Here is a 27,990-nt window from a genome sequence, read left to right as displayed (position 1 = left end):
TGATCAATGAATTAGACCTTGATAATCTATTAAATCATGTTTTCAAAAGAGGAGAGATAAAAGTACTAAAGACACAAAAAGAGATTGTATATAGAGGCACAGAATATGTCAAATAGGAAATTGAAACTTTATAAAGAGGAGTGAATTAAAACAGGAAAACAAATTTGCTGAGATAAGAGCTGAGTTAAAAGTTGTAAAAAAAAGTAGGCTACTTAATGCAGAAGAATTAATAAGTGGTTTAGAATACAGGACAACAGAAATCAACTAATCAGAACAGAATAGAGGAAAACAAACAAAAACCAATGAAAGAACAAAATTCAATGAAAACAATTATCCTATGGGATAATATAAATCTTGCCAAATCCTACACATAGCAGGAGTCTCAGAAGGAGAAAAAAAGCAAAAGGGATTGAAAAGGTATTTGAAGAAATCATAATTAAGAACTTATGAAACATAAAGAAGCAATCAGATATACCAATACAGGAAGTACAAAGGGACCCAAACAAGAAGAAACCAAACAGACACACACTAAGCTATATTATAATCAGCATGGCCAGGGTTAAAGCTAAAGAAATGATTCTAAAGTCATAAGGAGAAAAACAGAGTTATTTACAAAGGAAAACTCATAAGGATTTCAGCTGATTTCTCTACACATATACTACAAGCCAGAAGGGAGTGGCAAGATATATTCAAAGTCCTGAATGAAAAACAAACAAACAAAAAAGATTCAGCCTAGGATAATTTATCAAGCAAGTCTATTCTTTAGAATAGAAGGAGAAATAAATATCTTCACAGACAAGCAAAAATAAAAGAATTTAGCAACACTAAATCTATACTAAAAGAAATATTGAATGGTATACTCTAAATTGAAAAGAAGTAGGTTGCTTTTGAAAGGAGAAAACCATAATTGGAAAGGTGATAACTACCATGAATTACAACAGAATAAACATGGAATTGTAAAAGAAGACATCTAAATCATTAAGAGTGGGAGAGGGGAGCAAGAAAATATAGAGTTTTCTTCATTCTTTAATTTGTTCATTCTCGGTAGGATGGGTTTGAGTTTATATTACTATATGTTTAAAACAAACAGATACAGTAATGGGTTAATATATGTACAAAATTGGGTAACCATAAGACAGAAACTTACAAGAGAGTCACAAAAACTAAAAATTAACGAAGATAATAGAAAGGAAAACTTAAAAAAAAAACACGCACACAAACACACACACACCAGGAAAAAGAAAGGAACAAGGGAAAAAATGCCAAATCAACTGCAAAATTAAGTTCAAAATGGCAATAAACCAAAGTTGATCAGAAATTACTTTAAATTTCAATAGGTTAAATGCTCTAATGAAAAGACATAGAGTGAAAGACTGGAAAATTAAACAAGAACCTACAATATGCCACATACAAGAGACCCACCTTTGGGAAAAGGACACAAATAGACTGTGAGTGAGAAAATTGAACAAGATATTACACACAAACAGAAATGAAAAGAAAGCAGGGGTAGCAATACTGATTTCACACAACATGAACTTTAAAACAAAGACCATAAAGAAAGATGAATGTTTTACGATTTAAGGAGAAATACAAGATGAAGATATTACATCCATTAACATAACTATACCCAATGTAGGAGCAACTAAATACATAAAGCAAATACTAACAGATATAAAAGGAGAAATTGCTGGGAATAAAATAATGGTAGGAAATTAAAACATCCCATTATCCTCACTGGAAGGTCTTCCAGATGCAAATTTAATAACGCAACAAATTAAATGATATAATATACAAATTAGACGTGGTTGATATTTTGGAACATTACATCCTAAAAAAATACAATATAGAATCTTTATAAGTGCACATGGAACATTTTCTAGGATAGATCATGTACTTGGGCACAAAAAAAGACTCAACAATTTTAAGATGATAGTAATTATTTTAAGCATTTTTTTCTGAACACAATGCATGAAACTAGAAATCAAATACAGAAAAACAAATGAGACAAATGACAGCATGATAATTAAACAACATGATACTAAGAAACCAAAGGGTCAATGATAAAATCAAAGAAATTAAAAAATACTTTGAGACAAATGACAAAAATCACAACCACACAAAATCTATAGGATGCAGCAAAAGAATTCCTAAGAAGAAAGTTCATTGCAGTAAAGGTCTTCCTCAAAAAAGATGAACAATCTGAAATAAACAACTAACCAACTAAAAGAATTAGAAAAAGAAGAGCAAACAAAACCTAAAGTCAGCAGAAGGAAGAAAACAATAAAGATCAAGGAGGAAATAAATAAAATAGAGATTTAAAAAACAATAGAAAAAGTCAATCAAACAAAGAGCTGTTTTTTTTGAAAGAGTAAATAAAATTGACAAGCCTCAGGCCTAGCTCACAAAGAAGAGAAAAGACAGAGCACAATCAAAATAAGAAAGGAAAATGGAGAAATTACAGCCAATACCACAGAAATTCAAAATATCATATGAGAATACTGTGAACAATTTTATGGAAAGTAAATGAATAACCTTGAAGAAACGGACAAGTTTCTGGAAACATACAGTCCACATGACTGAATCAAGAATAAACTGACCACTAGAACAAACCAATCACTAGAAATGAAATTGGATAAGCATAAAAAAAAAAAAATCTCCCAACGAACAAATGTCCAGGACTGCATGGATTCATTGGGGAATTCTATCATACATACAAAGAAGAACTCATACTAGTCTTTCTCAAAATCTTCCAGAAGATTGAAAAGGAGGGAGTACTCCCAAACTCATTCTATGAATTCACCATCACCCTGATACAAAACCAGACAAAGACACTACCAAAAAAGAAACTCACAGATCAATATCACTGAGGAAACATAGATACAAATATTCTCAACATAATATTAGCAAACAGAATCCAACAGCGCATAGAAAAGATCATACAACATGATCAAGTCGGGTTCATCCCAGGAACACAAGGATGGTTCAACATATGCAAATCAATCAATGTAATACACCCCAAAAACAAGAAAAAGGACAAAAACCACATGATCATCTTAATAGATGAAGAAAAAGCATTTGAAAAGATTCACCACCCATTATGATAAAAATCCTCACCAAAGTAGGTATAGAGGGGACATAACATAACGTAAGAAAAGCTGTTTATGACAAACCTACAGCCAGCATAGAACTCAATGGTGAAAAGCTGAAAACCTTCCCACTAAAATCTGGCAAAAGGCAGGGTTCTCCACTCTCACCATTTCTATTCAACATAATCTTGGAAGTCCTAGCCACTGCAATCAGGCAAGAAAAAGAAATAAAAGAGATCCAAATTGGAAAAGAAGCTAAAAAATCATCACTTTATGCAGAGGACATAATACTATATATAGAAAACCCTAAAAGGTCCATGCATAAACTACACGAACTAATGAAAGTATTTGGCAAGTTACAAGGATACAAGATCACAAGATTAATGTACAAAACAATACAAGATTAATGTACAAAAATCAGTTGCATTTCTTTACACTAATGATGAATCAACAGGAAAAGGAAGTAAAGAAATAATCCCTTATAAAATTACACCTAAAGTAATAAAATATCTAGGAGTAAATCTAACCAAGGAAGTGGAAGACTTATACATGGAGAACTACAAGGAAATTAAGGGAGACTTTAAAAAATGGAAAGATACCCCATGCTCCTGGATTGGATGAATTAGTATTGTTAAAATGTCCACGTTTCCCAAGGCAATCTACAGATTTAATGCAATCTCTATCAAATTACTAAGGACATATTTCACAGAACTGGAACAAATCATTATAAAATTTATATGGAATCACAAAAGACCCAGAATTGCCAAAACATAACTGAAGGAAAAGAATGAGGCTGGAGGAACAACCCTCCCAGACTTCAGGCCATACTACAGAGCTACATTAATCAAAACAGCATGGTATTGATACAAAAACAGACATATCAATGGAACAAAATAGCCCAGCAATGAACCCACAATCTTTTGGTCAATTAATCTTCAACAAAGGAGGCAAGAACATACAATGGAATAAAGACAGTATCTTCAGCAAATGGTGTTGGGAAAACTGGACAGCAGCATGTAAATCAATGAAGTTAAAATACTCCCTCTCACCATACACAAAAATAAACTCAAAATGGATTAAAGACTTAAACACAATACGTCACAATAAAGCTCTTAGAAGAAAACATAAGCAGAACATTATCTCACATACATCTCAGCAATGTTCCCCAAGGCAGTCTACCAAAGAAATAGATATAAAAGTAGAAATAAACAAGTGGGATCTAATTAAACTTACAAGCTTTTGCACAGTAAAGGAAACCATGGGCAAAACAAAATGGCAACCTATAGATTAGGAGAAAATATGTGCAAAAGATGAAACTGACAATGCTTGTTCTCCAGAATATATAAACATCTCATACGACTTAATAAGAAAAAGACAAACAACCTTATCCAAAAATGGGCAAAACATCTAAACAAGCAATTCTCCCATGAAGACATACAAATAGCCAAAGGCACATGAGAAAATGCTCAATACCACTAATTATCAGAGAAATACAAATTAAAACTACAATGAGGTTTCACTCACACCAGTCAGAATGACCATCATTCAAAAGTCTATAAATGACAAATGCTGGAAAGGGTGTTGTTCAAAAGGGACCCTCCTACACTGTTGGTGGGAATGTAGTTTGGTGTAGCCATTATGGAAAACAGTATGGAGATTCCTCAAAAGACCAAAAGTAGACTTACCATATGATACAGTGTTCCCACTCCTGGGCATATATACAGAAGAATCCTTAATTCAGAAAGACACCTGCACTCTAATGTTCATAGCAGCACTAGTTACAATAGCCAAGACACGGAAGCAACCTAAATGTTCATTGACAGATGACTGGATAAAGAAGTTATGGTATATTTATACAATGGAATACTACTTGGCCATGAAAATTGAGAACATATTGCCATTTGTAGCCACGTGGATGTCCCTGGAGAATGTCATTCTAAGAGAATTAAGCCAGAAAGGGTAAGAAATATACCACATATCACTTATATGTGGACTCTAAAAAATAAGACCAATGAACTTATATGTAAAACAGAAACAGACTCACAGACATATAATACAAACTTGTGGTTGCCAGGGGAGAGGGGATTTGGAAAGGATAAACTGGGAATTTGAGATTTGCAGATACTGAGTGACATATATAAAATAGATAAATAAGTTTTACTGTATAGCACAGGGAATTATATTCAATATCTTGTGGTAGTCAATTTTTTAAAAAGAATATGAAAATTAATAAATGTATATTTATGTATCACTGAAGATTTGTGCTGTGCACCAGAAATTGAGGCATTGTAAACTAACTATAACTCAATTTTAAAAAGTAAAAAAAAAAAGTTGTCATTAAGCTGGCAAAAATGCTCAGAGAGCACATACAGATGAGCCCACTGCCACTGTCAAAATGAAATCACAGTGGGTTAGGAGGAAACTTGCACTGATTTTGAGAAAAACTGGCAATGAGCCCAAACCAAATTTAATATCTTCCACTCTTCGTTTTTCCCTTTGGGCTTCATTCTCATGGAAATCCGACATGGAAGGGAAGGGTTAGGGACTTCAGGCTAGCTGATGCTCACTCCATGTTCTCTGATCAGCCATCTTAGCTGCCACAGGGGAGCGAGTCTCTCACTCCAAGTGGAAGAACACAACACCAAGGCAGTGGGGGACCTCAAATACATCCATAGCACAAAGAAACAGTTTCTCAAAACATTTTGAGATATATGTCTACCAATCAGCATCATCAAAATATTCACTTCTATGTACTGTTTATGAAGCCATCAATATGGTCTCTGAGGGTACTAGAATTACAAGAGTTTACAAGATCTGACAAATAACATAATGAGTTTTTCTTCTGTCTTTAAAATTTAAAGAAATCGAAAACATTATTTTGGTGGGCTAGCTGCCTCTATTGAGAAAAATTTAAAGAAGCACAGCTACAAATATAAATATCAAACCAAGCTCAGTCTCTGTACTGATCACTGGTCCCTGGCAGACACAAGATGGAAATGTGTAGCTCAAGTTCTTGGCATGAATTACTTGCTATTAATTTCTCATTAACAGTAGATCCTGTCAAACTTAAATTTAATCATATTGATTTGTTTTCGAAAATAAAGACCTCTCACTTAAAAAATAAAAAAAAATCTTCAAAACCTAATAAAAACGGGCAACTTGCTATAGCCTGGTTTATATTAGACATTAGGAAGGTCTCCCATTGCCTTCTTATTTACACTTTCGCGTGCAATAAAGAAAAATCAAGTTGCAGTTTAATCTAATTCTTTTAAAAGATCTCTGAAGCCACAATAGCAATATAGATAGTTTGATTCACACACTAGCTTCTCCAAATTTCAGATAATTTTTACAAGTGTCATTTATTCCAAATTTGGAAACACCCTGGAGGAAGGTAAGGATGAATGGTGGTAGGAGACACAATGTAACTATAGGAAGGACCTTCCCTCTTCCCTGAATGTGTAGAAGAGCAGAGTGAGTCATGCTTGTGGGGAGTGGAGAGGAACCGAGTGCAGGTCCCATTGTGGATCTGCTGAGGGTAGGGTTGTTGTGGTGCTGTTGATGAGCATGTGCTCCAAGGAAAGGTGGGGTCAGGGAGTCCAGAATCACTGGAAATGGTTTCCTGGGACATGTGCCTAGAACCAGATGGCCTGGAATGGAACTAGCATGAACAGAATTCCACAGTCCCACAAAGATAGATTCCCAGGTCCATGAAAAACCAGGACCACAGGTGTGGGGGAGATGAAGGTCACTGTCTGAGAAAGTGGGAACAGGCCATGAACAGCAGTGAGGGTGTATGTGTCAGGGCTGGGAGGTGGGGTAATTCTTAAATCTTAGTTCACATGTAGACTACAAGAGACTGGGTGTGGAGAAGCCAGTCAGGGTGAGGAAAAGTAGTGGGATATTTTTGTAGAAGGACACACTGAGGCTTGGTGATGTGTTAAAAATAGGGGAGTACCCCTGGTTTTTTTTCTGGGGAGACTAAAACCGACAGCAGTGGAATGAGAGGTGGATTCGAGGAAAGAAAGGACATGGTGATGTAGTGAAGACACTCTTCTGGGGAGGTGAAGAGACTGGAACAGAAGTAAAATGTCTCTTTTCTCCAAAGGGATCCTCAAAGGCACAGAGAGTTCAGAAGTCTCCCCTTCTGCTCCCATTACCTGTTGCTTTCAGGGACTCCATGAGGGATAGGGAAACCACCTGCTTTATTATCACAGTAGAGAGCATCCTTGGTGGAGTGGAAAAACTTAAAAACTGTATTTGAAATTATATTTTCTGAAAGCATCCATTTAAGAGGTTGCCATTGGGATTCCTTTTTGAGAAGACTTGGACTTACAAATAAGTGCAAAGTATCCATTGACATCTGCCCTGTCCAAAGTGGCAGCTGCTAGGGGGGAGGGTATTGCTAAGAGATAGAACATGTGCTCAGAGTGCACGAAGTCCTGGGTTCACTCCCCAGTATCTCCATTAAAAATAAATCAATAAAAACCTAATTACCCTCCCAAACAAACAAAACAAAAACCAAAAAATCACAGAAAAGCAAAGTGGCAGCCGCTAGCCACATGTAACTATTGCTTGCTTGATACATAGCCAGCTGAAATTGAGATGCATGGTACGTGTAAAATACACTCAGATTTTGAAGGTCTAGTATGAATAAAACCATGTGAAATATCTCATATTTTTTTCTGTTGATTATTCGCAGCAATGATAATATTTTGGCTCTATTGGATTAAATATAAATATATTGCTAAAATCAATTCCAACTTTTTTTTTTTTTACTTCTTTAAAAAAGTTGGGGAGGCTTCTGGAAAATTTAAAATTACATGAGTTGTTTCCATTATATTTGGATATCCCCTGAGTTGATTTACCAGAAACATATTTTTGCCAGTCCTGTTCATTTTATGAAGTTTTGTTTAATTATTAGAATTACGTTTTCATGCTGTAACCTTTACCAACCTTCTGTCTGAAATCAAGCTCAGTGAGGAGCTGGCATTTTTGGTTTTCCTTTGTGAATTTGATGAATGACTGCATTACTGTTTTGTGTTTTCTTTTCCAAAATTTAATTCTGTGCTGGTTAATTCCAGGACGGTGATGTCTGAGATTTTTGTTTTTGTTTTTTTTCTTTCCCTTTTTAAAGGTAAAATTGCACCATCCTGGAAACAGTTATCTCAGGGTATTAGGAATTATTTTTTAAAGCATTCACCTCTCAAAATTCCTTCACTGGGCCTGGCAGCACACACCATGACTCTATTGCTCTTTAGAGCTGTATTTTCAGAATATTTTATTGATGTATATTTGATTTACAATGTTGTGTTAGTTTCAGGTGTACAGCAGGGTGATTCAGTATACATTTTTTTTTCTTTTTCAGATTCCTTTCCACTGTAGGTTATTACAAGAAATTGAATATAGTTCCTTGTGATATACAGTAGGTCCTTGTGCTTATCTATTTTGTATATAATGGTGTGTATCTGTTAATACAGCCTCTTTTTGGATGCAAAAAACATAGGTTGGGGCTCGAAGCCTTGAAAAACGAACACTACTAAGGCCATCCGCCCAGGCTTTGGGGGCTTTCTGAATTTGTCTGCCCCTGCAGGGGAAGGCAATGGCACCTGTCATGGGATGTGATGGTACTTGGGCATCAGGGCTCTTTCCTGTAGCCACGGCTGGGTGTCCTCAGTGAGCAGGGCAGAAAAATTGATGCCTATGCTGAAGTGGACGGGGGGTTCTGTGGACAGTGTGTTCTCACAATATTACCTTTTTCTGAGTGGCAGGGGATAATTATTTGACAACTTCTGTGTGACTGACAAGAAATGTGTGTGGTAGAGTAGCCTTTCACATCTTACTTCTTAAAGCAATCACTTTCCCTCCCTTTTTGTTACAAAAGAATTTATGTTGTTGGGAAAACTACTCGTTAGGTGGAATTACCATAGTCACAGCCTTATGCCACTTAACCATATTTTCTTCTTGTGCTTTCCAGAACATTGTAAAGCTGATAGAAAGAAAACAAGCAGGAGGGAATACTCCCAAACTCATTCTGTGAAGCCACCATCAGTCTGATACCAAAAACAAGCAAAGACACCACCAAAAAAGAGAATTAAAGACCAACATCACAGAAGAACATAGATGCAAGAAATCCTCAAGAAAATACTAGCAAATAGAATGCAACAGCACATAAAAAAGATCATACATCATGATCAAGTGGGGTTCATCCCAGGGACACAAGTGTGATTCAACACATGCAAATCAATGTGATACTTCACAAGAGAAAGGACTAAAACCACATGATAACCTCAATAGATGCAGAAAATGCACTTAATAAAATTCAATGGAGAACTATAAAACATTGATGAAGGAAATAAAGAAGTTTCTAAGAAATGGAAAGATACCCCATGCTCCTGGATTGGAAGAATCAATATTGTTAAAATGGTCATACTGCCCAAAGCAATCTACAGATTTAATGTGATCTCTATCAGATTACACAGGACACTTTTTATAGAATTTGAACAAATAATCTTAAATTTATATGGAATCACAAAAGACCCAGAATTGCCAAAGCAATATTGAAGAAAAAGAATGAAGCTGGAGGAATAACCCTCCCAGACTTCAGACAACACTACAGAACTACAGTCACCAGAACAGAAAGGTATTGACATAAATACAGGCATATGGATCAGTGGAACAGACTAGAAAGCCCAGAAATAAACCCACAGACCTACAGTCAATTAGTCTTTGACACAGATAGGCAAGAAAATACAGTGAGTAAAGACAGTCTCTTCAACAAATGTTGCTGGGAACACTGGACAGCAGCATGTAAATCAATGAAGTTAGAACAACTCCCACACACTATACACAAAAATAAACTCAAAATGACTTATAGAATTAAATATAAGACAATGTAAATCTCCTAGAAGAAAACCTAGGCAAAACATTCTCTGACATAAATCATAGCAATGTCCTCCTAGGGCAGTCTACCCAAGCAATAGAACCCCTAGACACCTCTTCATTCCACGATTCCACAGTGTTCAAAGCAGTAATTCACTTGTGCAGCTGGGTAATAAGCCACAGCTGCCAGATCACTGGGCTTTTCTAGATTTCTTGGAATGTCAAAGAAATCCAGAAAAGTCATTAGCTATTTGAAGAAATCTTTGGTATCTCATTTTACAGTTAAAATTTTTTATTCCATTTTTCTAAAATTCAATACTGATTATATTAAAGCATAATCATACAGACATCATTTTCAGGTGTACCCACTACACTTTTTTCTTATCATTATAAACAAATCTCTATTAATCAAGAAGTTACAATGAATTACAAATTATGTGCTAGGAAATGAAGCAGATACATAATATGTGAAAAAGAGCAATCTTTATGATAGTTTGGAATCTAGATGGAGACATAAGTACTATGTTGTACCATCAAACAATTACTTGGTTTTGTGTTATATTCCAGATATATAAAAGAAGTTCCAAGAGAAGAAATCTTGTGTGACTAGAAACATGACATATCTTTGCACCTGAAGGACACTCAATAAATACTAAAGGAGGGAACAAATGAATGAACAAGAAGAACCAGCATAGCTGTGCAGATACATAGTATTGAGCAGGGTTTTCAACAACCAGCAACACAAAATCTGCTCCTCGCCAAAGAAGAGCCCTCAAGTCTAAATACACACCTGAAATATTTCATTGAGTCTAAAGGCACATATATTTTTTCATGTCTCAGCTTCTCAGAAATTGATGAGATGCCATAATTTAAAGAGTAGCATTTTTTTCTTTCTTATAGTTAAAATAAGTGTGTATCTCATGACTCTTAAATTTGATCAAACATATCGATTGACTCTAAACAAATGTTATTGTGTGTAATATGATTTCAAAATTAATCACTTAATACATGCAAATTTAGATCCCTAATTATAACTTTTAATATTCATAACAGCTCAAAAACCTAATGAAAACTTGGGATGTCAAATTCTGTGAGTTCTAATTCTTAACATTTCAAAATATAAAACAACAAAATTACAACCACTACAAACTCATACAGCACATCTTAATATCTAGAGCATGCAGAATCTGCAATGTTACTGCAAACGGTGTTGTGAGGTAAATAACCGCAGATACTGTAAACAAATCTGTTATAGAAACAAAGAAGATATTCTTTCCTTTTTATACTAAAAGGTGGAAAGCTGGGGAAAAGAAAATAATTTTTGTTGCTATAATTTTATCTATAAATAAAAGAATAAAATACTGACCATCTTAACATGAAGAAATTTTACTGAAAAAAATAGAAATGTGTTAACTTCACATTAATGAATTTCATATTCATTTATAAATTACTCTAAAGGAAGACTCACACAATCAACATAATGCAGTAACATAAAACAAGCAACCTGCTATATTTTATTTTGCCCGGGGGAGATGCCATTTTTTTAAAAAGGAAGCAATGAATTTGCCAATGTCAGACTATTATCAGGCAGCTAGGGAAACATTTTATAGTCTACTGGAAAAGTGCAAACAGGCATGAGTTAAACTGCTGACACAACCTTAGTACAGCGTCCTATTCTAATTAGTATAGGAAGTTACATCAAGGAGAGAGCTTCCCTACCAATTTTTTTTTTATCATTATCAGCCTTAATATCTGGATAGAAAAGGATATGAACTAGTGAAACGTTAATCAATTAAGGGAATAATAAACCTTAAATCTGTAGGAGAAGCTGCATTTATCTATGAACCTACAGTTATGTATGTGTGTATAGGAATTTCTCATAAGAATTACATAGTGAATCTGACTTTTGCTATGTACAGGGGTAGCTAGTCACTTAGTATTTTTAGCCTTAAGATTCATCACTAGAAAATGAAATAACACTTGTTGAGTTTCTGCAATATGCCCATCACTGTGCTAGATGTTTTATGTAAATTATCTCAATCTCCAAAAGAATCCTACCAGATAATTAGTATTTACTTCACATAACCAAAACTCATTCACCTAAATTTGATTCCACTGGCCAAGTCAGCCAAATCCTAAAGCTCTTTTCCTTTACTACATGGTACTATGTATATATAAACATGAATGTGCACAAATACTGTCCACTACATGAATCATGACATAGCAATGGGACAGCTAGAGACTGCTGTCTAATTTTTTTTCTACATAACACACTTCTGTAGTGAGAATCAGTTCATTCATCATTAAGTGATAAGGTCAGTATAATGTGAAAGTCACATTGGTCCAGAAATAATTGTCTCCATCATAACAATGTTTTAAAGCCTTGAAGGATGAGCTTTCTCACAGAGTCTTAGCAATAAATGATGACCTTAAGGAAAACACCTGACAATCCTTTGGAAGAGGGCGAACAGAGGCCAGTTAATGGCTTCAAGAACTACTAGGATTTCTACAATGTTAGACTACCTGGCTGAGCTGCGAACACAAATAAACCATGAAAATGTTTCCCCATGTTTTCTCAAAAAAAAAAAAAAAAGAGGGTAGTATCTAAAGAAGAAAGGCTACATCCTGGATCAGAATTTTTAATTTTGACAATTTATCTTTAACAGAATTGAATGCCATTGTGGACTTACATTTCAAAGGAGAAGACTAACTGATATTGGGTGCAAATGTTCAACTATAGTAGAATTTTATGAGAACACTTACCAGTTTTGCTAGTACAGAGATTACAAAGCTGCATAGTTCTGAGTGGCTTGTCTGTATTTTTAGGGTATGATTTTGCAGAAGTTTAGGTTTTTTCTAGAGACACATATATTGTTTTACAAGAGAACTGCCTGCATTATGGTATTGTAGAAAACTCAGTTTCACCACCAGCTTTATTCAGACCTAGTCTAATTTCTTCAGTATTTGCTGTTACAGAGTAAAACCAATCTAAACTGAGAGGTTAAATAAACTTTATTGCTGCTAAACCCTTAAGAATTACTTTGTCAAAGCAAATCATTGCTCATTTTTATTTTTACTTTAAGAAATAAGAAAGAGTTGGAGTGAAATATTTGAAATAAATAAAAACTAGAAAATAACATTTTAAAATACAGATTATATTAATAGAAGTAGAATATATGATCTCAAAATTCTCAAAATTATTCTAAATTAAATGTAAATTCTTGTATATACTATATATAAAAAAAATACTTTGAGTCTGTTTAAATTTTTTTTAATTCCACAAGGCAGATGACATTCATTACAATAATAATACAGGTTTTTCCCTTAGAATTAGTCTATAGGTAGCATACTTGAGATTATTTTCCTTATGAAAATGTCAAATTATTAAGGAGAAAACAATATTAACCAATATTGGCCACAGGGAATACACTTTACTAAGTTGGCTTCTTCATTTAAATCTTTTTCTGTAATGTGTCTAAGACATCACTAATACTTTAAGAATGTCAAATCCTAATCAAATTTTAATTCTGGTAAAGTAAGTTACTAAAAGTTATGAATATTGAAAGTTATTAAATTTCCACTGTGATAAACAAAATAGGAATCAAAGTTAAACAGTCCTACATAAAATAAAATGTTTATTTAACAACTAGAGCTTACGCTGCTCAGTAAGTGTTTTACTCTCCTCATTGAGATGACTGAAGATTTCAGAGATAGGCTTCTGTCAATTTTCTACCTCTCAATCTCAAAAGGCTTTTGTTTCTTGATTCCTCCTTCCGTCCTTCCTGTCTGTGAAGAAAAAAGTGATCCCTATCATTCCCAAGACTAATATCAGTCCTTTTGATTTTGTCTACGCCATGTCTCCTCCAGAATCTTGCTCTTTTAATCATCTCCCTTCTGCTTTAAAGTTCAATTGCTTTAATCTCATTTGTCTCTCTTTCCATGAACATTATTCTTCCTAAGTTTAAGAGATAATGGTGTTCCATGAAACTTACCTGTGTTTTGTGTATTCAGATACCCTGCTGTAAAATGTCTCTTACTATGACTCATAGTAAAAAAAAAAAAAGCTTGAAAGTTACTAAACTAATCTTGTGCCTTCATTTCATATATGTGAACATTGAACCCACAGATCTGATCTATCAAAATTCACTCACTCAGTAATAGAATCCTTGGCCTTTCAATTCCCTCTATGGACAGAACTTTTCTTTACTCTTCAAATTATGTCGTGACATGGTGTCATTTAGTGACGACGACCACTTGTCATTATCTTAAGGTTATCTGTCAATAGACACTTTATGTTAATATTAACTGAAAACTCAAGTTACTGGTTCCAAGCAAGGTCAGAATTCTGGATCAAAACTATTAAAATCTCCACTTTGTTCATGTGCATCTGTTTTATTGTAGGTCCATGAAGTGCCATTTTTTTTTTAGTCACTTTTTCCCTTTCTAGGTCATACCTCAGATAATGCTGTCTGCCTCGGAGATCAGACTCCATCCTATCTTGGGTGTCTGACTGTAGAGGAGAAGGCAAATGTGTGTATTCTCCCAGTTTTCTAGGATGCTCTTTGTCCTGTGAGGTGACATATTGGAGATACTTTACATAAATGTGTGCTGTTGGGAAAGTAACAGGACTTGCCTTACCCTGTGCTCAGGCTGGAAATGAAGGTCAGTCGTGGGCTTGGCAGTGGCAGCCGCATAGGCTTACTGAGCCGTCCTCCACCAGGGGGCAGCACTTCCTTTATTGCTCGTGGAAGGGAGGGAGAGAGTGTGGGGGGGCCTTCCAGTACCTTTGCAATAACTGTAGTATGTGCTTTACTATGTTAAAGAGCTCCTCCCTTCACTCTTGAAATAATTTGATTTCTTTGAAATTCATTTTTGAATAAAGATCTACAGAATTAAATCAGCTGTATTCAAAGAAGTTTAAAAACCCTCCTATCTTTAGTAACAAATTTACCATGATTTATCATCATGTTTGTTTAAGGACCATTTAACATTGCTTTTGTAATAGAAGAAAAAACATTTTACTTTCAAAAATAAATTAATTATTTTCTAATGAAGCATTTATTACATTTATTTTGAAGTAAAACTTGTAATCTTTAATCACTTAAAGTAATCACTGTTAACATTTTCCTATGTGCAATTTTTTAATGTATAAATAAATTTTTTAAATATACAGCTAGACTGAAGCAATATGCTGTATACCAGAAATTGACACAACATTGTAAACTAACTGTAATTCAATTTAAAAAAAATCCTAGAAGAAAACATAGGCAAAACATTCTCTGAAATAAATCTTAGCAATATTCTCCTAGGGCAGTAAACCCAGGCAATAGAAATGAAAGCAAAAATAAACAAATGAGACCTAATTGAACTTATAATCTTTGCACAGAAAAGAAAACAATACACAAAACAAAATGACAACCTATAGAATGGGAGAAAATATTTGCAAATGATGAAACTGACAAGGGCTAAATTCCCAGAATGTTAAAAAAAAAAAAAAAAAGCTGATACAGCTTAATAACAAAAAAACAAACAGTCCTATCCAAAAATGGACAGAAGACCTAAAGAAGTAATTCTCCTATGAAGACAAACAAATGGCCAATAGGCACATGAAGAAATGCTCAGTATCGCTAATTATCAGAGAAATGCAAATTAAAACTACAATGAGGTATCACCTCACACCAATCAGAATGGTCATAATTAAAAAGTCCACAAATGATAAATGCTGGAGAGAGTGTGGAAAAAAGGGAACCCTCCTACAGTGCTGGTGGGAATGTAGTTTGTTGCAGCTATTATGAAAAGCAGTATAGAGATTCCTTAAAAAACTAAAAACAGACCTAACCTATGACCCAACAATCCCACTCCTGGGCATACATCTGGAGGGAAATCTAATTCAAAAAGACACATGCACCCCAATGTTAATAGCAGCACTATTTACTATAAGCAACCTAAAATGTCCATCAAAAGATAACTGAATAAACAAGCTGTGGTATAATTATATAATGAAATACTACTCAGCCATATAAAAGAATAAAATAATGTCATTTGCAGCAACAAGGATGGACTTGGAGATCATCAGTCTAAGTAAAGGAAGTCAGAATGAGAAAGAAAAATACCATATAATATCACTCATATGTGGAATCTAAAAAAAAGTCACTGATGGACTCATCTACAAGACAGAAAGAGACTTGCAGACATAATAAACAGTCTTATGGTTACTGGGGGAAAGGGGATGGGGGGACAAAATGAGAGTTTGAGATATGCAAACATTAACTACTATATATAAAAATAGATTAAAAAAACAAATTTTTTCTGTATAGCACAGGGAAATATACTCAATATCTTGTAGTAATCTATAATGAAAAAAGAGTGAAATGAATATATTTGTGTATATATATGACTGAAACATTATGCTGATCACTAGAAATTGACAAATTTTAACAGTATAATTTTAGAAAAGCTTAATTGACCAAAAAAATAAAGTCAAGGGAAAGAAAAAAATATATATATATGTATGTATATTCAGTTAGATTCCTAGTCTTATCACTTAATGTGTAAGGGGAATGATTTTTTTTCCTTCTGCCACCTTCTTACAGGTTGATGCGTTAGGAGCCTCCCTGGGCCTCTCCATCACCTCTCAGTGTGGAGACTGTCCGCACTTCCCGCTAGAACTTAGGTGTTCTTGTGGCTTTAGTTACTGTCTCTATGTTGGGATCCAAATCTGCATCTCTAGTCCCTAAGACTCTTTTATATTCTTCTAAATGCCTGTCAGAAATTTTCAACTGGATGTTTTATAGGCACCTCTTCATGTAAATCTTTACTCTCCCCTGGGGCTCTTAGTGTGACCTACAAACTGTTTGCAGGCACACTGGTGTATTTCTCTCCTGTCGCCTTACTGTCCTACGTAGTTCTCTCCCAACCCTTCTGGGATGGTTTCCTAGCTTTTGAGTGTCTCCTTCCTTCAACTTGGCCTGGCTAGTCAGACATCAGCTTTCAGAGCCTGATCTCTGGGAAATGTTTTTGAACTCCTCTTTGACCTCCTTAAGACTGGGTCAAGTGCTTCAATGTACCCTGTGATACCTTTTTCCACCATAGCATTTGTCACTTCATATAGTATTATTGTTGCCTGTTTACTAGACATGAACTTCTTATTCACAACTCCCTAACACCTAGTCTGGGGCCTGGCACTTAGTAGGGACATAATAAACATTGGTTGGATAAGTGAGCAGTATTATGAAATGTCCCCAATCTAATTAGCTGTAATTAGTCTTCTACAACATTATTTTTAATGTCTTTGATGGTATTGGCATTTAATAGCATAAAGGTTCACCCAGTGTTTGGGCATTTTCCTTTCTTTTTTTCTTTTGAGTACAGCACGAATGGGTTTTCATAGTTCAGTGTTCAGAAGAAGCCCCCCCTTTACTTTCTCATGGGAGACTCAGCTGAGCTTAACATGCCTGGGTGGTGCATCTGATTAGGATAACAGAACCGGAGTTGTTTCCCAGCTCTGCTGTGTCCTGCTTTATTGCCCTATTCAGCTGCTTATATAGCTCTTATGAGAACTTCATACAGGCTTCTGATTATTTTTTAACTTACCTACCCTCAGACTCAATGGAGGTTAATTTAACAGTCTCATCCTCTCCCTACACGGTGCTGTTAGCTAATAATATGTTTGAAAAGAATTCTCTAACCTAACAACCTCCCCATATCTGTTTAAACTTTGTTGTTGAGACATTTGTGGAGCTGGCTCTTATTTATGATTTCCTCTTAGTATTTTGCTAATACCAGGGTAAGGAATTGGCCCTTGTGTACAGAATGAGGTACTTTTCTTTTGGTGGTTTCTGACCGGCTGGCAGTATGTGGCTCATAAAAAGCGGCCCTTACCCCCACTCCACACTTCTCTAGCCATTCCTTTCCTGGTTCTCTTGTTTCCTGAATATGTATTTCCCAGGTGCTCTTTTGGGCCTTGTCTTCTCTTCATCTTCATCTTAAAACAATTGCAAAGGTTACTGACAAATTTTACTTCTTGGTTATCATCTCAGATTGCAGTTACTTCTTGCATATCCCATAAACCTGACAGTGAGGCTTAGATAACTCAAGTATCTTACATGATTAACTGATTAAGCGGGGCTCTTCCCCCTTCCTTCACTGAAGTTCTGAGTTGCTCCTGTATTTGTAGTTTTTGAAGACTGTGACTATCACTGCTGTCATCTGGGCTCTGAACCCGGCCAGATCATGCCAGTTCTATTTCCCATAACATCTCCTGAATCTCTCTATGATGCACACCCTACCACCGTCAGTTCAGGAATGAATTGTCTCTGACCTGCTCACCACTCTTCCATCTGGCCTCATCCTCCAATGCCTTGTGAAGGTGCACATTCACAGGGAGCCTCGGGGGCTTGACTTTCCTAGCTCTGCAATGCTAACCACCTGTTGCAAATTGCATAGCCCTTAACATTCCTACCAGTTCTGCCCCTCTTTATCAGGGCCTGGCAGTGCCTTTTCATGTAAATTCTCTGATTGTAAAACTTAAGCACCAGATGAAGATCTTTTGTAACTTTCTTTCAAAATTGTTCCAAGCTTAAATAGACCCTTGGCTTTTAGCTATTATCTGCTGTTAAAAAACAGTGCAGTGTTTTTTGACTGGAGACCGTGGGCTCTTAAATACTGGTGCACCTCTATAAAGATCCAAGAATCATTTGGAACTGTTGTGACCTTGTCGACAGTCTTAAGTGAGTAGGCCATGGGACCGAGGTCAAAGTTCACAATAACTTGCATGTGTGTGAGGTGGGAAGTAAATGTATGCATGTGCCAATAGCATGAGAAAGTATTATGAACAATACGCGTGAGCGGGCATAATAAAAGGACAAGTGCATACGCCCGAGGACGCGCTTCACCCGCTTGTACTGCAATAAACTGCTGTTTTGCTCCATGTGAGCTCCTCACGCATCATGTTAGCTCCTTGTGCATTTTTTCCAGTTGGGCAGCTCACCTCCTCGCATCACTCTCCAGCCTCCCGCGGCTGACAGACCTAACCCAGTATTTCTCAAATTATTTCTAAGGCTGTAGTTTTGTTAATGCTACTTCCCGGTACTCCAAAACTATTTGGATTCCCGCTGCTTTCAGAATGTTTACATAAGTTCCAGATAGCCTGGCATTCTAGGTGCATTACATATTGGCTTAGAACTACGTTTCCAACCTCATAACCTGCCATTTTACACCATATTCCTGGTATACCTCCTGTCACAGCCAGATAGGTGTATCTGAGGCCCGCTGGTCTGGGGTGCCCTGTTCATTCCCTCTCCCACACCCTTCATCCTCTACGTCATAAACTCTTCAGTTCCAGCTCCATCATAAGCCTTCTCTGGCATGCCCAGATGAAAATAATACCACACTTATCACCTCTAACACCTAAAACTTTGTAAATTGGATGATAGTTTTTTCTATGCACTGCTCCTACTCACTGGATGTTCTCACAGCAGGACTTTATATCCCTACAGCACCCAGCACATAATAAGCACTTGCTATTTTTTTGATGAAGAAATTGTCACTTAATCAGTTTCCACCTGTGATCCACCTGTTTGTAAGTTGAGAGTACTGTGGATTCATTAGTTTAGCTCCACACTATGAAAGTCTTCTTTGTGGAAAAACTTGTTCATAAAGGTTTAATTTCCCTTGGCTCACCATGATTCTGTTCCACTAAACTTCTAACTCATTTTGAAGTTTACAGATAGGGCATGTGAGTCAAAGTGAGCCTGTGGGCATATATATTTTTGCTTGATAAGTTGTAGAAATTTACCGGTATATTGAGAAGATGATCAGACTAGGACTCAGAATGCAGACCTAAATTTGAGTTCTACATTTCCACCTAAGGTTAGATAAGTCATTTAAAATCTCTTGGTCTTAGTTTCCTCTATAAGGGAAAAGTTGCATAAGATAGTTTCATCTGTCAGTTTGGAAAGAAAAAGCCTATATAAATGCAACTTTTTTCTTTAAAAGACCAGATAGTATTTTAGGCTTTGCTAGCAATGGAGTGTTTCATCTTCTCGACTCTGCTATTAATAGCTTGAAAGTGGCCATAAACAATATGTAAACTAGCATTTCAGTATTTTATTTATGAGAACATTACTATATAGTTTCATTTTTATGAAATTATAAAACAAGCAATACTTATCTGTGCTTGAAAAAAAGCTCAAAATTATGTCTGCCTCTAGGATGGTGGGTGTGGGGATTGACTGGATAGGGACATAAGAGAGATTTATAGGTGATGGTAATGTTCTCTATCTTGATAGTGGCTTGGATCATATAGGCTGAACTCAAGTAATGGTACATTGGAGGTTTGTGTATTTCACTGAATATAATTTGCTTTCTCAATTTTAGTTAATATGCATGGAGTGTTTAGGGGTAAATTGTATGGACATCTGCAACATGAAATGCATTAAAAACAGATGGTGAATAGATATAAAATAAATATAATAGACTACTGTAGAATCTAGGTGGGTTTATGGATGTTCACTTACATTTCTCCTAACCTTTCTATGTATTTGCAAATATTTCTAATTAAATGTTGCAGAGAAAATAATAAACGAATAGATTGATATTTCCCTTGACTGCCTTCTACCAGTCACGGATTCTTTCCTGCAGGTAATGATTGCTTGTCAGTTTTCCTACCAGTGATTTTCCAACACATTTATGTACGTCAGTCTGTATGTCTGTATGTGTGTGTGTATAGATGGGTCTATGTGGAATATGTAGGAATCATTTTCTTTTCCACTTTTACATGAGTAATAGGAAGAATGTATGTTCTTGAACTTATTTTTCCCCACTTAATGTCTTGATTGTGTTTCCTTGTCTTTCTCTATATATATTATGCATGTATATCTCCTTTGAATCATTGCAAAATATTCCACAGTAGAGGGATACATATCCAAGACTATATATATATTTCTTGGTGATATATATATAGATTTTTCCATTTTTCTCTTACAAATTGCTGCAGTGCAATTTGTAAAAGAACAAATTATTTCTCTAGGGTAGACACTGAGAAATGGAATCACCAGTTTGTAGTATTTTATTTTTATATTAATAGATTGTCCTCCTGTAAAGCTGTACCAGTAGTCCCTCCAGCAGAGATTAAATTACCTGTTTCTTTTCAACTTTCTGAGCATTGATTATCACTTTATTTATTTATTTATTTATTTATTTATTTATTTATTTATTTATTTATTTGCTAATTTGATAGGATGCTGGTATCTGGTTGGGTTAATTTGCAGTGTCTCTGGTGACTGCAAATGAGCATATTTTTATGCTTGCACCATTTCCATTTCTTTACAGTCTTGTGCTCATCTTCTTGCTCTCTTTTGTCTTGTAATTCCTTTATTTTAGAAATCGTACTTGTTTTAAATTAATATTTTCATTTTTATGGGCTATTCCTAATCATTTATCTCAAAATATATTGCATAATCTGCCATTCCTCACTATTTCAATTGCCAATTGTGTTGCATGCAAAACTCCATTTTATATAGATCCTTTCCTAGACACTGTTCTGTTTTGTTAATTTCTACCTCTGTTCTGTGCCATTATCACACTGTAGTATGTAAGCTCTATGTAAGTGTTTGTAAAATAAAAGTAATGTGTGAAGTTTGTGTGAGTACCGTCTCTCCAATTTTGGCATCTGTGTAGTATTAGCTTTATAAAAATCATTTAAGTAAACTTGCAGAAAAGGAAAATATGTGTAGAAAAATAATGTATTTCTTGAAAATTGGGAGAACCAACTAAAGACATATGGACATTAGAGATAGAGCTCTATTTATTTTTTTCTAAGAACTCCTGATTTGAAAATGTTAACCAGCTCTTACATAGGTGGTACCAGTAGGTCTCACTGCTTTCTCTTCTCACCGTTGCTTTATATAGTATCTTGTCTCAGATTTTTTAAAAGAAAATATTAAAAAATGAAAAATATACAATTACATTAAATTTCTGGAATTTAGTCTATGAGATTTGTCCTTTTTCTCATGTTAGACAGATACTATATAAGAAAGTTTTCTCCCCCAACCAAAAAAAAATATATATATATATATGCCTCTAGAGGGCAGCATTCCTCATACATCAGATATGACAAATAAAAAAAGAATTCCACTGTCCAAGAAGTTTAAGAAACAAAACATAAACAAGCTTTTACAAGTTTCTTTCTTGTAAAATGTCTCAGAATCTTTAACATACTATTGTGCATTATGACTCATCAATAGGCCACTATTATGGTACTCAGTGTTTCTTCAAACTTAATCACAGAAAACTTTCTTCAAGGACCATATCTAGTGTCTACTCCTACAGAATGCATTTGGAAACAATCTGGTAGAGAAATTCTCTAGTTGACAAGTTTCAATTCCTTTTTTTATTCATAGACTTCCTCCTATGATTTTTAAAACAGGTCTTTAGACATCCCTCTCTATTCACAGATCATGACTGAGAATGGAATAACTATTTACATTTATTTTGGGGAAATCAGAAACATGGAGAACTTACTGCTTGACTTGCTCAAAGGACAACAACGAAAGAAAGAAAAGAAGATAAAAGAAAAAACAGGAAAGAAAGAGAGAGAGAGAGAAAGGCTGGTGCTATAACTAGTTGAGAGACCCCTAGCTTTAAAAACCACAAAGCAGTTGAGGTATGCATAATAAAACATGTTCATACATACCCAAACTCAGAATATCAAATACTTGAACTCCATTAACCTCTTTCCACAGTCCATGTCAACTGAAATTAAATTTCCTAATTTAAAGATATGTTGTAAGCCTGATGAGACCTCTATAGACTTCTATAGATGAAATGATCTTAAATTTTAACTTGTGTGAGAGCTCTTAAACAAAATTACTCCCCTCTTTTGTTGTCATTTGGTCTTTCACTGAAATGATGAAAGCAGGTTTAAAATATAGACATGCCCCCACTCCCCAAGTACTCCTGCAGAATACTTGGAGAATAATGGGGGATGAGCCATGACTTCAAATATAATACATGTGTCCAAATGTTTGATTACTAAATAGTATTTATCCATAAACAATGTTTGAAATGTTTTTTCTCTTTTTAATTTTGCATGACTATGAGGTACGCCACAAAGAAAATGCAAGTACAGGCATACCTTGGAAACACTGCAGGCTCAATTCCAGACTATTGCTATGAAGCCAATGTCACAACAAAGCAAGTCACAGGAGTTTTGGGGTTTCCTAGTACATATAAATTTATAGTTGCAATATACTATAGCCTGATAAGTACACAATAGCATTATGTCTAAAAAATATACATACCTTAATCAAAAAATACTTTATTGATAAAAAATGCTAAACATCCACTGAGCTGACAGTGAGCTGTAATCTTTCTGCTGGTGGAGGGTCTTGCCTCCATGTTGGTGGCTGCTGACTGACCAGGGCGGTGGTTGCTGGAAGCTGGGGTGGCTGTGGTAATTTCTAAAAATTAAGCAGTGATGTTTGCTGCATCAATTGGCTCTTGCTTTTACAAGTGATTTCCCTCTAATGTGTAATGCTGTTTGATAGCACTCTATCCACAGTAAAACTGCTTTCAAATCTGGACTCAATTCTCTCAAACCCTACTGTCACTTTATCAAGTTTGTGTAACATTCTAAATCCTTTTTGGTCATTTCAACAATCTTCATAACATCTTCACCAGGAGTACATTTCATCTCAAGAATCACCTTCTTTGTTCATCCATAAGGAGCAAATATTCACCCATTCACATTTTATCCTGAGATTGCAGCTAATTCAGTCACATCTCCTTGCTCCACTTCTGATTCTCATTCTCTTGCTATTTCCACCACATCTGTAATTCATTCCTCCACTGAAGGTTTAAACTCTTCAAAAAGTCATCCAGGAGGATTGGAATTAATGTCTTTCAAACTCTTGTTAATGTTGATACTTTGACCTCTTCCCACAAGTCACAAATTTTCTTAATGGCATCTAGAATGGGGAACCCTGTCCAGAAGGTTTTCACTGTACTTGGCACAGATTCATCAGAGGAATCTCTACCTATGGCAGCTGTAGCCTTGCAAAATATATCTTAAATAATAAGACTTGAGAGTTGTAGTCACTCTGTCCATGGGCTGCAGAACATGTTTTGTTAGCAGGCACATAACATTAATCTCCATCAGAGCTCTTGGGTGATCAGTTACCTTGCCAATGAGCAAAAATATTTTGAAAGGAATCTTTTTTTTTTTTTCTGAGGTCTCAAATGTGAGCTTAAAATATTCAATAAACCATGTTGTCAATAGATGTGCTCTCATCTAGGCTTTGTTGTTCCATTCATAGAGCACAAGAGAGCAGACTGAACATAATTCTTCAGGGCCTGATGGTTTTCAGAATGCTGGATAAGTACTCGCTTCAACTTAAAGTCACCAGCAATGTTAGACCCGAGTGAAAGTCCTAGATGGCATCTTCCAATATAAGGCTGTTCCATCAACACTGAAAATATGTTGTTTAGTGTAGACACCAAAATGAATTCTCTTATTGAGATATTGAGGCTGACTTGCTGCACTTTCTCCATCAGCCTTTATTGTTTCCCCTTGTACTTTTCTGTTATGGAGATTGTGTCTTTCCTTAAACCTCATCAGCCAACCTCTGCTAGCTTCAGCCTTCTCTTCTGCAGCTTCCTCACCTCTCTCAGCCTTCAGAGAATTAAAGAGAATTAGGGCCTTTCTCTAGATTAGGTTTTGGATTAAGGGAATGCTGTGGCTGATTAGATTTTTATCTAGAACAATAAAGCTTTCTCCGTATCAGCAATTAGCCTGTTTCACTTTCTTATTATTTGTGTATTCACTGGAGTAGCACTGTTAATTTCCTTCAAGAGCTTTCCTTTGCTCACAAACTGGCTCATTTGCACAAGAGGCCTAGTTTTCAGCCTATCTCAGCTTTAGTATGTCTTCCTCACTGCACTTGTTTCTAGTTTTTCATTTAAAGTGAGAGACATGCAACTCTTACTTTCACTTGAACACTGGGACCACTGTAGGGATATTAATCACCCTGATTACAATATTTTTGTGTATTAACTAATAGGCAGGCCTGAAGAGAGGGAGAGAGATGAGGGAATGACCAGTTGGTGGAGCAGCCAGAACACACAGCCTTTACCGATTGTGTTCGCCATCTTAAATGGGTGTGGTTTTTGGCACCCCGAAACAATTGCCATAGTAACATCAAGGATTACTGATCACAGATTACCACACCAAGTATAATAATAATGAAAAATTATGAAATATTGCAAGAATTACTAAAATGTAACACAAAGACATGAAGTGAGCAGATGCTGTGATAGCACTGCCACCGGCACAGTGAAGTGAGACTGGAAGAAAACAATGCACGAATTTTAACATGAATAGTAATCACAAGTATCTCTGGTAAAGCAAAATTTAAAAGCTATTACTTATATAAAAATATTTTAAACAAAAAAGTAGACAATATTAAGAGACATTTTCAGGAAACACATAGTAAATTTTCATAAGAAGTTTCCTAAGTCAAAAGAGAAGCAAAAAACTTATTCACCTGAGATCAGAAGTAAATGTCCAAAAAACATTTTTAAAAGATTTTTAAAGAATATGGGCTTATTACTGTAGTAAGCTATAAAATGACATGGATTCTTGCAAAAAGAAAGGGAGGGAGGGAGAGAGAGAGATGTAAGAAAGAAAGGAAGGATGGAAGGAAGGAAGGATGGAAGGAAGGAAAGAGGGAAGAAACCACATTTAAGTAGAGAGATGGTAAATAAATTATTTCAATTATAGATATCTTATTAGAAAATTATGAGGAATACTAAAACAGATATTATAGAAAAAGTAGAAGGCCTTCAATTAAGCCACCAAACTACTGTCCATCATATGGAAGACCTGTATCAAAAATCAGTAGATTCAAAATATGAGAAATTACTTTTCTTTTAGCTTTAGATAAGCCATGTGATACAAGAGACACTACCAAAGTACAACTTTAGACACATTTTGTTTGAAAGAACTTCCAAACTTAAGAAGAAATGTCAATATGTACCTTAAAAAATCAAAATTGTAGCATGGATTATTTTTCATCTTTTACACAGCCAAAGAATTTCAGCTATATATTAAAATATTAGTCTCTGTCTCAATAGACAGCTCCAGCCATGTTAGGTTAAAAAGCTACACTTATTGGATTTTTAAAAGAAGAAACTGATACTCCTCTTATTGCTCTGCTCCATTATATGACATACATAGAGTAGATTTGTGAGGGGGCGAGTATAGCTCAGCGATAGAGTGTGTGCCTAGCATGCACAAGGTCCTGGGTTCAATCCCCAGTGCCATCATCAAAAATAAACATACAACTAAACCTAATTACCTCCCTCTCAAAAAATAGAATGAGAAAATGTTTGTGCTCAGCATTCTAAAGCTATGAAACATAGCATGTATTAAATTGTTAAAACTGATAAGTATGTGCGTGAAAATAATAAGAATCCTAGCCAGCTTGCAAAACTATTGAAAAAATAGAAAACAATACATTTAAGAATCTTGTGTTCCTTGCTCAATGGTTGAGTAGAGGAAGAATTTCACAAAGATTTACTGTATTATTGCCGCTGATTAAGAAAGTATTTTTTTCAATATTCAATAATCAAAGACAAAAATGGCAGTGCTCATGTTTTCTCAATGGTATCTCAGTACAGGTAAACAACCATGGCCTGAAGTACCAAAGAAAGAGAAATTGTACCTATGACCTAGTTACACAGGTACAGACATTTATGTTGAAATTGAAAGTTCTTATAATTGTGGGAGCCCATGATTGGGTTAACAAATTGTAACAGATCCCAGCCGCTTATCTCCTTAAAGAAGACTTGCTTAGTAACTGCCTTGAAGTTTTAGCAATGACCCAGGTCCATGGCTATAAACGCTGGGCGTGCCTGCTGTTAGTCTTCTATCCCCAAAACAGCCTTGGGCTGGAATGGTAAAAATCTGCAGACTCTGAGGTGAGAAGGCTGGGTAGCCAATGACAAGTAAGATCCCCTGAGGGTGGCAACCTAAGACAGGCACAGCCACCTGAGTCCAAGTTGTTAAGCAGCTGATTCTCATACGTTCCGCCCTGATGAGCTGAAAGGCTCAACACAAACAGGATTCACCAAAGAGTCTTCTGACCTTGAGCCAAACACCAACAATAAACAAAGCCTTTGTACTCACTGTGATCCCACCCTGTCCTTCCCTAAATTCCTGCATTCCTCCTTTGACTGTACTCAATAAATGTGGGAGATTTGAAAGGCTCGAGGCTCCCAACTCCCTCTGGCTCTCTTCACTTTTCCACAGAGTCTTGAGTAATTTATTCCGTCTCGGTGGGACTTCTGCTGGCCAGAACCCACAACTGGTGACGAACCTACAATAATATGATTTGATAATAAAGATTTTACACTTTTCCCTAATGTGAATCAATATACAGAATATTTTATTTACAATGCAGAGTGCTGTAAAAATTGGCTGCAAAAATAATCATAAATAGTTGAACACTTTTTTGTTTTGATCGAGTTAATTAAAGTTCTTCAACTTATGCAATATCCTTAGGAAATGATGTTAATAACACTAAGTTGACACAAGAATTAGTGAATTTGCTTAATTTAAGAAACACAGATTTGGAACTGTTAAATTTTTGCTTCAAATTCTAAAAAAGCATGAACAAGTCTTATCATAATAAATAAAAATATTAAAAAGAAAAATTTTTGGCACTTAATTCAGATATTGAAAAGTATAAGTTTCTTTGGAAGAACTTAGTCATGTGAATCTACATTTTCAACCATAAATTGTTTGAAGTCTCAACTAAGATCAAGCATTTTTGATGAAAATTCGGTGATCCAATCAAGATGTAAAAGATCTACTAGGTTTCAAGGTATTGGTTTAAAAAAGTAAAATAGATAAAGAAGTTTATACTGTATAGCACAGGGAAATATACTCAATAACTTATAGTAGCTCATGGTAAAAAAGAATAAGAAAATGAATATATATATATTCATGTATGACTGAAGAATTGTG

General features: G+C 35.3%; 1 protein-coding gene and 1 pseudogene across 2 annotated transcripts in view; both read right to left on the bottom strand.

Annotated features, from left to right (window-relative positions):
• LOC141578019 (junction-mediating and -regulatory protein-like) overlaps nt 1–27,990 on the bottom strand; it is a 136,373-nt gene that overhangs the window by 73,472 nt on the left and 34,911 nt on the right. Inside the window, exon 4 of one of the 2 annotated variants that reach the window (XM_074366567.1) lies at nt 10,240–13,751. The exons of the other annotated variant lie outside the window; for it this stretch is intronic. Coding sequence (XP_074222668.1) covers nt 13,695–13,751 — 57 coding nt within the window. The 3' untranslated portion in view covers nt 10,240–13,694. Of the gene's footprint in view, nt 1–10,239; nt 13,752–27,990 lie in introns of those variants that run through there. 2 annotated transcript variants of the gene reach the window in all.
• LOC141578018 (large ribosomal subunit protein uL16-like) overlaps nt 1–27,990 on the bottom strand; it is a 66,545-nt pseudogene that overhangs the window by 28,913 nt on the left and 9,642 nt on the right.

Source organism: Camelus bactrianus, chromosome 6 (assembly GCF_048773025.1).
Source record: "Camelus bactrianus isolate YW-2024 breed Bactrian camel chromosome 6, ASM4877302v1, whole genome shotgun sequence".
Lineage (NCBI taxonomy): Eukaryota > Metazoa > Chordata > Mammalia > Artiodactyla > Camelidae > Camelus > Camelus bactrianus.
Note: the sequence above shows the minus strand (reverse complement) of the source record. Positions and strands in the feature narration are given on the sequence as shown.